This window comes from Xiphophorus couchianus, chromosome 8 (assembly GCF_001444195.1).
Source record: "Xiphophorus couchianus chromosome 8, X_couchianus-1.0, whole genome shotgun sequence".
Classification (NCBI taxonomy): Eukaryota; Metazoa; Chordata; class Actinopteri; order Cyprinodontiformes; family Poeciliidae; genus Xiphophorus; species Xiphophorus couchianus.
Window position 1 is genome coordinate 28,442,013 of NC_040235.1, and position 14,888 is coordinate 28,456,900.

General features: G+C 40.7%; 1 protein-coding gene across 1 annotated transcript in view; it reads left to right on the plus strand.

Annotated features, from left to right (window-relative positions):
- Positions 1-14,888, plus strand: part of tln1 (talin 1) — an 85,102-nt gene that overhangs the window by 62,759 nt on the left and 7,455 nt on the right. The window contains exons 43-51 of the mRNA XM_028024680.1: positions 80-199; positions 285-431; positions 1,101-1,267; positions 3,323-3,506; positions 4,423-4,548; positions 5,381-5,497; positions 5,652-5,837; positions 6,493-6,600; positions 14,259-14,364. Of these exons, the coding sequence (XP_027880481.1) occupies positions 80-199; positions 285-431; positions 1,101-1,267; positions 3,323-3,506; positions 4,423-4,548; positions 5,381-5,497; positions 5,652-5,837; positions 6,493-6,600; positions 14,259-14,364 (1,261 nt within the window). The remainder of the gene's footprint in view (positions 1-79; positions 200-284; positions 432-1,100; positions 1,268-3,322; positions 3,507-4,422; positions 4,549-5,380; positions 5,498-5,651; positions 5,838-6,492; positions 6,601-14,258; positions 14,365-14,888) is intronic.

The window sequence follows — 14,888 nt, forward strand, 5'->3', positions numbered from 1 at the left end:
CTCAGACAGCTGTTCATTTTTCTGAACACCTCATTCCGACTGAATTCATAAACTGTAATATTTTCTCATTTCTCTTCAGGTGACCAAGTCCAACACCAACCCAGATGACCTTGGAGGACTGGCCAACCAGTTGACCAATAATTTTGGAAATCTAGCAAATGAGGCCAAATATGCAGCACTCACTGCAGAGAATGATGAAGTGAATAAATACTTCTGCTGGCTAACATGTTGTTCATTTTTATACATTTCATGTATTTTATTTCTTCTACTGTTTTATTTCTCAGATTGGTTCTCACATTAAGAAGCAAGTGGGAGAGCTGGGCTTCACCTGCACAGGTCTGGTTACCAAAGCTGGAGCTCTGCAGTGCAGCCCCAACGACACATTTACTAAGAAAGAACTAATTGAAAGCGCCCGCAAAGTCTCAGAGAAGGTCAGATTTTTGAACATATTGATGTCTTTTTTTGTTTGTGATTTGTAGTTGTAATTTAAGCATTTTTATTTTCATGTTTCTTACGTATTTCTGTTTTAATGTAAAGCCATTTGGCTACCCTAGCGGTTTTTGAAATGTGCTAAAAATAAAGTTGATTGATTTTTTTTGATTATCAGTGCAAAATTACAGACCACTGACCACAGAACCGTTTCTCTCTCCTTTATTGCTGCCTGTTCCTCAGTGAGACAAGCTGCTGCAGCGCTGTTAAATCACAGTCATTCCAAAACTTTCTGCATGTGTTCCTGGTTCTGCTTGTGACTAAATTCATAATTGTGCCTCCGTACTGAGCAGCTCTCTTATAGCAAACAGCATGTCTGCTGTCCACAGCTAAACTATAATGTTGTTTTGGAGTTTGATGTGAGGTCATCAGACCAAACCAACTCAAATTGGTTTGGTGCTGTACTCGGCTTGGTGTGGCTAGTACTACCCCTGAAGTAGGTATCAATACATGGGAACTGCTGGGCAGAACAGCGCCGGATTTGCTAATGGAAAATGACTCTGGTTGGGACTGACTGAGACCGAATTGGTTAGAGACGGGCTAGTGGAAAAGTGCCTTATGTTTGCTCTGACACAAACTCCCAAATATGTCCCTTTGTTTTTTTGTGCTAGGTCTCTCATGTGTTGGCATCCCTTCAAGCTGGTAACCGTGGCACCCAGGCCTGTATTACAGCTGCAAGTGCTGTTTCTGGAATCATTGCAGATCTCGACACAACCATTATGTTTGCCACTGCTGGTACCCTTAATAGAGAGAATGCTGAAACGTTCGCTGACCACAGGTACCAGGTTCTCATTTAGGACCCTCTCACTTGATGTGTGTCATGAATCATTTTGCTAGTAGCTCTGATGATGCTTATCACATCATATAATTTAAAAGTTTTAATTCTCTTAAGAATAGATTGAATATGATAAAAAGTATACCAATAACTCGCCTAGAACGACCATGTGTTTTCCTTAAATTGGTTGCAGATATGGCCACAGTGCCAGAGAAAATGGAAGGTTTATCTTGCTAATGGGCCTGAAAAATGTTGCTGTTCCCTGCATGGATAAAAACATTAAACATCAGATTCCAACCTCTCCCAAACAGACTAGAAATATATGTGTATGTCAGGACCTGCAGCCTTTTTAGACATTATGCACCTTTTTTTAAATACCAGATAAACTGATGTTAAGTGCATGATTACTTTTCTGGTTTGGTTTACCCTTTGTTAGTAAAAGTAGTCAGTAATAATTGTTTGTCTGTAACTGGAACCACTTTGTAGGAACATAATTCGATAGTTTGACAAAATCTTCATTCTATTTAAGGAATTCAATTAACTACCCAAAACCCCTTTTGAAAATTAAAATATATCATTTGTATTTTTTCTGCTATGCTAAAAATTCTGATGATCAATACAGATATTTGGGGAAAGAGAACAATGAACCTAAAACTGTCCACATTTCTCCCTGCCATTCATGCAAATTTTCCTCTGGACTAGATAAATTGCTGTACAAGAACAGACCATTAACTGTTCTGCTTGATCCCAAACCTCAGCAGGCTCTGCTCAGCATAATGTTTACGCAATTACAGCATAAACGTCAGTTTTTATATCTAATTCACAAGAACTCAGACTCATTTAGTACTTTAATTATGGGAGTAAATTATTACAAGTGGATTGTATTAGCACATTTATTAAGTTTTTTCATAATGTATGCTCCACCTACTGGCATAGATCTGTAAAGTCATATTGGGCGCACATGTAGACTTATTTGATAATTTAAAACAAATTATTTGTTATTCTTTAAAGGGGCAGTATTAAAATCAACTTTTTTGAGGTTTGCATTATATCATAAAGTTATTCTCTCATCAAAAATATACCTGGAGTGTAGGGATGTGCAATATCCCTAAAATTCATATCTTGATAATCACACAAGCACTGTGATTAATCTCTATTGATCACAACACTTAATTTTGTATGTATGAAATGTAAAAATGCACATTGTCCTAAAAATGTTCAAGAAAATCCTTTGTCTCAAACTGAACATTTTAGTTTTCCAAGTTGTTATATTCATGACGGTCTAAAGAAGTTATTTTGTATCAAACATAACTAAGAAATGTTAACTATAAACTGGTTGTGCTTCGATGGAGAGATAATTTGTCACTGTAGTAAGTAAGTTACATACTGGCTTGGTGTTATCCAAACATTCATCGTGGTGTATTGTATAGCAAAATGTGCCACTGAGCACACCAGTCTGCCTGACTCTCCTCGCTCATCTTTTCATTTGCGTTTGTGACTCTGACAGCAGTGCAGTCTTGTGTGCTCAGACAAAAACATAAGAAAGAGTCTATGCTGTCAGCAATGCAACTAGGTAACCAGGTGTTGGACTCAGAGGTGTCTGAGTCCAAATAAGTCATCCGCATTACGTAATATTAAGGTGTTAAATGTTTTAGTTAACGTTGACGGTCATGGTTTAATCCAAACCAGATCCAGATTATTGATGTTTTGCACTTGCCTTTTTAACCAGCTCCTCCCTTATGCTTCCACCTCACAGAGCAGCCCTCCCTTGCAACAATCCCGATTTCAAGGTGTTAAATTACTTAACATTTCTTTTAAGTCATGTCTTATATTTAATATTCATAGCATTTTTTAAACAACTGAAGGTAGAGTAGTTACCTGATTTCTGCTACAAAATGGCACTATGTGCCTGGATAACACACATTACTGCGTTGAATGAGCATAATAATCATAGCATTGCTTTGTCTTGTTTAACAAGCAAGTAAAAGAAATATGTCTAAAATTGGAGGCGGTTATGTTGCCATGGTGATTTAACTCAAAACTTTTGCTGTTTTTCAGAGAATGCATTCTGAAGACAGCTAAGGCCCTAGTAGAGGACACTAAGCTGCTGGTGTCTGGTGCGGGAGCCAGTCAGGAGAAACTGGCTCAGGCTGCCCAGTCTTCGGTTATCACCATAACCAAATTGGCTGATGTGGTCAAACTGGGAGCAGCCAGCCTGGGTTCTGAAGACCCCGAGACTCAGGTAGTCTTTGCAGAGCATTTCAAATATTTTTGGGACAGCTTGTTTTCTAAAGTACTCTGTTGTTAGGAGCAGATGGATTTTCATTTCATTTAGTTTCTTTTCAGAAGAGGAGCATTTCGTATTAATGATCCTTTTTGAACAACACAAATATAAATCCACCCAACAACAGCCAAGGCAGGTTTCCATTGTTTGTCCTCCTGTCAGATAGTACTGTCTGAATAACCTAAAATTACAGTTAAAAATAGACAGACAAGGAAAGAAAAAATAAGAAATAGAATATATAGAACATTTCAAGCTAGTTGTCAAATTCCATATATAAACTTTTTATATATATATACTTTAATGCTAAGTAATTTTGTCATTGAGTATTTTGCTCATGTTTGGTACCCAGTTGTTCATTTGTTTTATATATATGTTTTAATTGTTTTATGTATTTATATATTTGTTTATACTGATGGTGCCGACATTGGTGGGTGTTGGACGGACCTGGATGTGAAGTTATTTTTACTGACTTCCATTAGTAACTGTCCTAAGAGGTGATTAACATCAGCGACAAAAACAATAAAATAAAGAGAGGCCTTATAGATATTGTGTAGTGATATTTAGAAAGTTGCATCACATCTGAAAGATATGTTCAGTCAAATCAGATTTCTTTTAAGACATTTGAAACCATAACATATGTTGGGACAAGACCATGTATAATTCTCAGGCACTTAATCCATGTTCTCTAAAGCTGGTCAATGCTTCATTAAAACAAAGAAACAATAAAAAGAATGGAAAAAAATATTTATAAATCATGCAAATAAGATGTTCATTTTCAGAAACTAACTTTCTGAGAAACTGTATGCGCTGAACATGGTGTGTGGAGACAAAGGCTGATTATATGCAGCTTTCTAATTTGCTTTGTTCTCTTCAGGTGGTCTTGATTAATGCGGTGAAGGATGTGGCCAAAGCTCTGGGTAACCTAATTAGTGCTACTAAGGCAGCTGCAGGTAAACCTCATGATGACCCCAGCATGCTCCAGCTTAAGAGTTCTGCTAAGGTAATATTCAAAGGCCACCACTACAGTTTTACTATAAATCTGTTTTATGTAGTAGAATTGTGATCCACACTACAGTATATCTTTCTTGTTAAATACCACATCTATATCGAGCCAACATTATAATTATTTAGCTTTGCACCAGTGTAACTTTGCATTGAATGTTGCATGCGACTGAACAACAACCACAGAATAAACATAAAGGTATACGGTAAGACTAGAAATAGCAGTGTTATTGCACAGGTAAGGCAGAAGAAATATTGATATGCAGAACACCACAATATGTGGTCTGGAATAAAACACATTGGATTCAAGCAGACAATTATCTATTGGTACTGCATGACTGTATTTCACTATAGTGTATCACTTTAAGGTAAATTTCATAAACATTTTATACAAAAAGACTTCTGATGTTATTTAAACACCTTTTAAATTAAATCTCAAACACCAAATCAGGATTTAATGTCCAGTCTGAGGCTGGTAAGATACAAGATTATGATGTCTATGGAAATACTTTAATGTGTATGTGAACTATTTTTATAAATGCTAATTTAACTATGAATGCAGACTCTTTTGCTGTGGTTAATTAGTTGCCTGCAGACACACTGTCAATGTCAGAAATGGGTTAGAAAATTTACTGCAAAAGAACTGCTGGGAACCTCATATTCACAAGGCAAGAATAATGTGTTCTGTTTTAACGTACTTCAACAGCTGCATCCAGTCTCTGTGGAAGGTGATGAAATGCCCTGCAACAATTCCCCTTGTGTAGTTTTACATTGAGGAACGTTGAGATCAGCCTGATTTGTGGCAATTAAACTCGACTTTCCTTCTGCAGGTGATGGTGACCAATGTGACATCTCTGCTGAAAACTGTCAAGGCAGTGGAGGATGAAGCCACCAAGGGAACCAGAGCTTTAGAGGCCACTATTGAACACATCAAGCAGGAGCTGACTGTAAATCTCCACATATTTGGTTCTGCATAATTGGTGGCCATACATAACCTTGCTTTCAGCTGGGATGGATTAAGAATTTCTATTGGAGAATACATGCACAAATAATTGTTGATGAGTTATGTAGTCACCATCTACTTATGTTATTGGTACACAGGTGTTCTGTAGTTCTGATCCCCCACCAAAAACGACCGCGCCAGAGGAGTTTATTCGTATGACAAAAGGAATCACCGTGGCAACAGCGAAAGCAGTGGCTGCGGGGAACTCATGTCGCCAGGAGGACATCATCGCCACTGCTAACCTCAGCAGACGAGCTATTGCTGACATGCTGCACTCCTGCAAGGTACAACAGATATTTATTTGCATAAGTTGGGCTCCTTGTTGCCTTCAAAACTTCCCTCAATCTTCATGACTTGGATTTAACATGGAATAAAAAAAACATCTCCCAAATGTTGGTCAATACGTACATTATGACATCACACAATTGCTGCAAATTTCTCAGTTACACATCCATGATGCAGATCTTCCATTCCACAATTTCCAGTTTCCTCCTTCAAGATTGGAATATATTTTGTATACCTTGGTTATAAAAGGTTGCTGTTCATTGGATTATTTATTTATTTCATTTTTGGAACATAATTTGTAAACACAAAATGTTTAGAAAACCCATCAGATCAGCAGTTTTTGAAATGCTCAGATCTGTCTATCTGGCATCAACAGCCATGCTGCATTTAATGTCACGTACATTTTCTTTCTTTGTTATCATGTTTGTTTTCACACTCTGACCCTTGCACCATGTCTTGATGCTTGTATCTACCATGTGTTGGAGGGATCTGTTAGCTATTGAACAGGTGTAGCCAGGGTTGTTGCTAGCTGTTTGGGTGCCGTAAGCATAAATGCTTTGTGTTGCTTTTTGGTCAATATTGTGAAGACCAATTGTGCCCTGCTGTGGCTCTCAATAATGGAAATGGAATGCATGTTCCTCTTTTGTTTTTCAGGCAGCTGCCTACCACCCAGAGGTCAGCAAGGACGTCCAGATGCGTGCTTTACGCTATGGTAACGAATGTGCTTCAGGATATTTGGGACTGCTAGAACATGTCCTGGTGGTAAGATGGCATTCTTTCTTTTAACTGTTAAGTTAAAGTTTTGAGATTGGTTTGAGTACAAGGGCAGGTGGGGCCATCCATCACCAACAGAATAGAGCCACCAATGTGTTCTGCTACTCTATTTTTTAGGTTGTGTTTTCTTTTTACATACCATTTGCTGCCATTAAATGTGTACATCAACTGAAATATCTCAGTGAGTTATCTTCCACTTGTTTCCCCTCTAAATCTGCAATACGTAACTTGAGTGTAATATGTTCTTTACATTGTTAAAAGTGTCACCATGTCGTGACAGTGTAGACTTAGACTTGTACTTTATTGATCCCTTGGGAAGACTCCCTCAGGAAATTGAAGTTACCAGCAGCTCCCAGGCAAAAAACAAAGATAACACACAGTAAGCAAAAGTGCAAAAGAATACAAAATACAAATTAAATACTAAGGTACACACCAAATGTGAGTAACCAAAACCTTAAATTATGCAAGAAAAACCTTAAATTATGCAAGAAACAAGGAATAAGAATATAGAATATAAGTAAATATCAATACAACATTAAAAAGATATAAGAATTTGGCGGATAGATTGACCAGTGATATCGTATTGCACTATGTGGTTTGACCTGATAAGTATGGAGAAAAATACAAGGGGTCACTACTCCTTCCACCCTCTGTCCTGTGTCACCCCCCCCCCAACGAGGAATTGTACAGTCTGAAGGCATGGGGGACAAAAGAGTTCTTAAATCTATTGGTCCGGCACTTGGGAAGCAGCAGTCTGTCACTGAACAGGCTCCTCTGGCTGCTGATGACGGCGTGTAGAGGGTGGCTGCTATCGTTCATGATGTCCAGCAGTTTGTTCAGTGTCCTCGCCTCTGCCACCGTCACCAGAGAGTCCAGCTTCATGCCGACCACAGAGCCGGCACGCCTGGTCAGTTTGTCCAGTCTGGACGTGTCCTTCTTGGATATGCTGCCTCCCCAGCACACCACAGTGTAGAAGAGGACACTGGCAATCACAGACTGGTAGAACATCCAGAGCAGTTTGCTGCAGATGTTAAAGGACCGCAGTCTCCTCAGGAAGTACATCCTGCTCTGCACTTTCCCATACAGGTGGCTAGTGTGTTTTGACCAATCCAGTTTACTGCCACAGCCCGAGGTATTTGTAGGAGTCCACGACCTCAACCTCAGTTCCCTCTAATGCGACTGGTCTCGGCTTTGGTCTGGACCTCCCAAAGTCTATAACCAGCTCCTTCGTCTTAGCGGTGTTGAGTTCCAGGTGGTTTGTGTGGCACCAGAGAGCAAAGTCCCTCACCAGACAGCGATACTCCTCCTCTCTGTCGTCCCTGATACATCCGACTATGGCTGTGTCATCAGCATACTTCTGTATGTGACACAGCTCCGAGTTGTAGTGGAAGTCAGAGGAGTACAGGGTGAAGAGAAGAGGGGCCAGCACTGTGCCCTGGGGGGCTCCTGTGCTGTTGACCACAGTGTCAGACACGGTGTCCTTCAGCCTGACATACTGCGGCCTGTTGGTGAGGTAACTATGGATCCAGGTGACCAGGTGTGGGTCTACTCCCATGCTGTTTAGTTTATCCTGGAGCAGAAGGGGCTGGATTGTATTAAAGGCACTGGAGAAGTCCAAAAAAAGGATCCTCACCGTGCCGCTGCCCTTATCCAGGTGGGAGTGGGCCCGGTGCAGCAGGTAGAGGATGGCATCCTCCACACCAACATCTGACTGGTAGGCGAATTGCAGGAGATCCTGGGCATGTTCCACCTGGGGTCTGACGAGGCCGAGGAAGAGCCGCTCCAACGTCTTCATCAGGTGTGAAGTAAGTGCCACGGGCCGAAAGTCATTCAGCTCGCTGAGCCTGTTCTTCTTGGGCACTGGGACGATGCAGGATGTCTTCCAGAGGGTGGGCACTTCCCTTAGCTGCAGGCTGAGGTTGAAGATCCGCTGTAGTGGCTCTCCCAGTTCAGTAGCGCAGGTCTTCAGCAGCCTTGGGCACACCTGGTCCGGCCCTGCTGCTTTCCTGGGCTTGAGCTTCCTCAGCTGTTCTCTGACCTGGTCTGTGGTGAAGTGGGGCGGGGGTTGTGCTGAGGTGTGTGGGGGGGTTGTCAGTGTAGTGTTGTCTGGGGGGAGGTGTGTGGTAAGGAGCAGGGGTGGCTGCAGTGAGAGAGGAGGTTGGGGGGCCATGGACTGGTTGAACCTGTTGAAGAAGTTGTTCAGTTCGTTTGCCCTCTCCATTGTTCCCCCAACGACTCTGGTCTTTGTGTTGAGGCCAGTGATGGTCCTCACACCTTCCCAGACCTCCTTCATGTTGTTCTCTCTCAGCTTCTGCTCCACCTTTCTCCTGTAACTGTCTTTTGCTTCCCTCACACACTGTTTCACCTCCTGCTGTGCTGCCTTCATGGCCTCCCTGTCTCCTCTCCTGAAGGCAGCCTTCTTCTTATTGAGGACAGTTTTGACTTCCCGCATTACCCATGGCTTGTTATTAGGGTAACAGCGGACAGTCTTGGCAGGGGATACCACATCTGCACAGAAGTTCAGATAGTCCGTCAGGCAGTGTGTCAGCCCCTCTATGTCCTTGCTATGCGGGCTGAACAGTGCATCCCAGTCCGTGGTGTTATAACAGTCTCTCAGAGCACTCTCCATCTCAGGGGACCACCTCCTGATGGAGCGGGATGTTATAGGCTGCTTTTGGACCAGGGGGGTGTACAGTGGCTGTAAGTGAACGAGGTTGTGATCTGACTTCCCTAGTGGGGGCAGGGGTGTTGCTCTGTATGCATCCCTCACATTGGCATACAGGAGGTCGATTGTCCTGTTATTCCTAGTGTGGCAGTCAACAGCTTGGTGGAAAGTGGCCAAAGTAGAGTCCAAAGTCACATGATTGAAGTCCCCAGAAATTATAATAAAAGCGTCAGGATGTTGTGTCTGTAGCCTTGCTGTGACAGAGTGGATTTTTTCACATGCAGTGGTAGCGTCCGCTCTCGGTGGGATGTAAACGCAGATGGAGATCACGTGACTAAACTCCCTCGGCAGGTAGTATGGCCGCAGGCTAACGGCTAATAGCTCGAGGTCCCGGCAACACCAAACAGTCTTTACAGTGATATGTCCTGGGTTACACCATCGGTTGTTCACATACATGATGAGTCCCCCACCTTTTCTTTTACCACTCGCTTTCGTGTCCCTATCAGCCCTCACAGCGGTGAATCCTGGCAGGTCCACGTTAGCATCCAGCACGAGGTGGTTTAGCCATGTCTCTTTAAAGATGAACAAGCTGCTTTCTCTGTAGATCCGCTGGTTGTTCAGTGCAGACAGCTCATCGATCTTGTTCGGCAGCGAGTTCACATTCCCCATGATTACAGTGGGAATCGATGGCTTGTATAGCCTCCTATTGTCCGCTAGCTTGGCCTTCAGTTTAGCCCCAGCCTTGCAGCCCCTCGGTCTCCTGCTCAGCTCCACCGGAATGTTGTGCCTTATGCCGGCTTGTCCCATTGTTCTCCAGTCCAGCAATTCCTCTCTTGAATAAGTGAGAAAAAAGTCTCCTGGTTGCGTATTTGGTTTGAAATTATCCATGGGATAAATAAAGAGCACACACAGCAACTTAAGAAGTTTAAAAAAAAAGCTAAAAACTGTAGAGCTACTGGAGAGGCAGACCTGAGTGAAGTTGGCCCCCCCACCTTCTTCAAATTAGACAAAATTGGTGTCAATCAACTCGGCTACGTTTATGATAGCTGCACAAATGAAAATCTTTGCTGCACAAACCAGCACAAATGTAGCCGAGTTGATTGACACCCATTTCGTCTGATTTGAAGAAGGTGGGGGGGCTGGTTGACCTTTTGACCTTTACCCTTTCCTTAATATCTTCAAAACCGAAGCAGCACAAACAAAAATCTTTGCTGCACAAACGTAGCCGAGTTGATTGACACCCATTTCGTCTGATTTGAAGAAGGTGGGGGGCTGGTTGACCTTTGATGACCTCTAAAAACATTTCTTTATATCTTTAAAATGATAGCGGCACAAACGAAAATTTTTGCTGCACAAACCAGCACAAACGTAGCCGAGTTGATTGACACCCATTTCGTCTAATTTGAAGAAGGTGGGGGGGCCAACTTCACTCAGGTGAGAGGCAGCCGTCTCCCACAGCGCCAAACGACAGTTTGGTACAAAACAGATAATCTATGAAAAAGTTGAGCTCTTCTGACTTCTTCCAATGCTCCCAGTGCTAACTACAGAAATGGACAGATCAGTCAGAAACAACCAATCACACCATCCCCCTTCATGTCTGCTAAGCAAAGCTACTTCACAGCAACAGAGCTTGCCGATATTCTCAAGCTAGTTAGCATGGCCACTGGTGATGACAGATAAACTGTTTTCATCTAAGTTGTTCTAGTACATTAACCAGCCCATACACGCAAGACCTTCCTCCTTGCTCTGATTGGTTGTTTTTGACCTGGAGCGGTGCATTTCTGTGAGGAGGTGGAGGAGCTAGATTTATTTATTTATTTATTTATTTTTCACCGATTATCTGTCTCATATTATACAATCATGACATGGTGGCAGTTTTAACAAATATATAAAAAACATATTTTTATGAAAATTACACACTTCATCTTTAAGTTTTTTAATAATAATTTAAAGAACCTCATATTCCTCTTTGGCAGTCACACAAGTTTCTCCAATGGAATCTTAAGCCAGAGAACTTAAAATAAACTATTTAAAGAAGTTTTTATGTAATGATATATATATATATATATATATATATATATAGTTCCAGAAACATTTTGCTTCATTCAGCTGCAGCTTTGCATACCTTCAAGACCTTTTCCTGGGAACTCTTTGGCTTTGTGTCATGTGACCCTCAATTGTGCCCCAGAGCACAATTCTCACAGAATGTCTGATTTGACATTTTCATTTTCATTCTCTTTTTTTTTTTTTTTTCTCCAATGGTTTGCCTATGTTTCTTAAACATAGGCAGAATTTGACATTTTCATTTTCATTCTCTTTTTTTTTTTTTTTTTCTCCAATGGTTTGCCTATGTTTCTTAAACATAGGCAGAATTTGACATTTTCATTTTCATTCTCTTTTTTTTTTTTTTTTTCTCCAATGGTTTGCCTATGTTTCTTAAAACTGATATCTCACTGATGTTGGGGCTAGCCGGTGAGTAGTGAGTACACAGCATGACTGAAGTGCATATGTGTGGGGCTGTGTTGTTTGAAAAGTAGTCTGACCATTCAGTGTCACCCCCACTCACAATAATGCATCAGTATTCTGAATTGCAGGTGTGTAGGCCTATTGTGTGTATACTGCTGACTGTAGGTGTGTCTTTCTGTAGTGATTTGACGGTTAAACAATAATGAGATTCAATCTCTTAATAATGATTGTGCATGTCAGTGTCATTAGCTGTTTGGTTTTGCTAATTTTACCATAAAGAAATAAGAATAAAACCTTTAAATCCCTAAATATCATAGTACCCTTCATATAGCTTACAGATATTTGATTTTGTCTGAAACCAAGTATTTCATATTCAGAAAGAATCGTTTCCTCATGATGATCCACCAAATGTGTCCTGACTATTTCCACACACTGTAACAACATCAGATTGTTGTTGGGGAGTTTTTGTTTGCCGTCGGCATTAGCTTGGCTCCCTGCATGCGTTCCTAAGGTGTAATGTCAATCTTCTTTTGACATCACATCTGAATAAAGTTGAGCTGAGTATGGCCTGAGCTCTAATTCCCTGCACCTGTTGCACACTGCTCCAACCTGGATATTTCCCTTCTAGGACAGTGTAAGGACACCAGCTGAGCCCCAGCTATATCAGAGCACCAATGTATCCCAGTTGTCTGCTGTTCTTGTCACTCAGTCATCTGATGGCTGTAGATATTTATGTTCAGGGTTTGCTGTCATGTTATAACAATGCATTCTAAATGTGAGTTGAGCAAGATGGCTGCAATACAAGCTAATAGTTAGTCAATTTTAGAACCAGATTCTTTCTCTGTTTCCTTTTGGCATTTCCATGCTTTCTTAAAATAAAAAGCACTGATGTTATATTATTTAGAGTGCATAAGTCTTTTTTTTTTTTTACTCCATTCATGTGAAGTTTCTCTATTTTGCCCAACACCCGTTACTTGGTAACTGAAGGTCCTGTTCTGTCTGAACAGCTGCTGCCTCAGAGTATGAAATCAGTGAGATCATTTGGTTCAGAATTTAGTTGATTGTATTCCATTTAGTGTGATCACAGATTTGCATTCATTTTGGTGTTACTTGAGATGTTAGACTAAGTCAAACAGTTTCATACATCATCTGCTCTCCACATGGCATCATCGATCTGTCCTAAACCAAAAACAGTAACCTGCTCTCAGTCATGATCTCGCCTACATTTCAAAAACTAAGATATAGCTGAGAAGAAAAGATAACAATAAGCCATTTATATGGCTTATTGTTTAAGTTCTGCTCTGCCAGATGAAACATAAAGCACATAATCAGTCAAGCACCATGTCCAGCGCCACCAGGTGGCAAGTTTGGCACATGTTTCATTTGCATAACTTTTAAAGTTACATTTTTCAGACTCCTGACTTTCAGATTAATGGTTTGAGCTGCACAGTAAGATGGGAATGATAATGAACAAGCAGTTTTCACTACATAAAATACTATCTGTATATTTTGTCATAAATTTTTTTACATCAAAATTTTAATTTGTTCTTGTGAAGGTCTGTTTCTTGTTCCCCTGAAAAGCCCTCACATTACTTGGTGTTTTTGGGTTAGTGTTTTTGTAAAGAACTTCATTTAAAAACATACAGGTGGTTGTCTATAACTTTTATGTTTCTCCAAGCAAGCGTTTTTTTCTTTTTATATTTCCAAGTGATCGTCAGGACCAGATAAGTGAGGCGCTCTGACCAAATCTAATAGTCAGAACGCCAGTTAGGAGTGTGCATTTATTATATAATTTATTATGATAAATTTCTTATCATAAGATTTTCATTTATTGTTGTGACGATAAATTCCAGATAATGATATTTAAAGACCCCTAAAAACTGTTGGCATTGTCAATTGTTGGGATAAATGCTTAAATAAAAGTGATAAAAGTGATAAAACTTGAACTATGTCTTGCCCACTCCTAGGGCCAGTGATGCTGGTTGTATAGCAGCCTGGCCTCTGTCAGTGTGGGCAGCTGTGGCTACAGTGTAGCTCACCGCCATCAGTGTGTGAATGTGTGTATGAGTGGTGAATGACTGCCTGCAGTCGTTTATCAGACTTTGGAGTCTGATAAAGTACTGTCATTTATTCAAACAGCATTGAAGTTAATGTATAGGAGTTTGTTCGAAGTTTGCCTCCTATTAACATGTCAGTTTACCTATCACAAGTATCCAGAGCTATGGCATCATCATCTGGGGTCTTCTTGGTCATTTCTCTGCCTTTTTAATTGACTAAGATGCTGCTTCATGACAATCTTCAAGACAGAGTCGAGTTCTGAATATTTCAGTCCAGCGTAGCTGTTTTTTAACCTGGCTCTGCTATGATGCTGTCCAAATATTTACTTAATCAAATATGGGATATTAATTTCTGAACATAATCCTATATGTGAAGAACGTTTTTAATAATTTTTGTGTGTAAAAAAGAATAAAAAGTCAGCCTTGGATGCAAGTTTTATTCAGTTTTTCATCCACAGATCATCCAGAAGCCCACACATGATCTGAAGCAGCAGCTTGCAAACTTCTCCAAGCGTGTTGCTGGCAGCGTCACTGAGCTCATCCAGGCTGCTGAGGCAATGAAAGGTATGTGCAGCTCAGCCCTGTAACAGCAGCAGAACAGTCTGCTGTTCCAAAAGAGAACAAGATCTGTTCTCGTTTGGAAATGCAATTTAACATTGAATGACACTGATGTTGCAAAAGTCACTCACTGTGAAATAATTTCCAGCTTTAGGGTAATAAGAATAAAATACTAATGGTAAAATGAATGCAGGGAAATTTCCTTTGGACAGTTCAATAAAAATAAATAATACTTTAAATGATTTAAAACACTAACACTATCTGCATAAAGCAGCGCAATGTTAAGCTGTTCTGCAGGCTTTTTGTGTTGCTCAGCATTCTGCTGCCTTTTCTAAAACTGCTTTCTAAACCTTGTTTGAGGTAAAAAGAAATCGGAAATTCATCTCCAACATGAAAACAACTGCTGACTTTCCTGTTAAACATACCCTGAAGCTCATCAGGGAAAAGCCCTGTTGAACTTGATCAATTCTCTTTATCTTGAGGAGTTTCTAGTAAGGGATAGCTTGTCTCATCCCCAGAGAAGATATTGT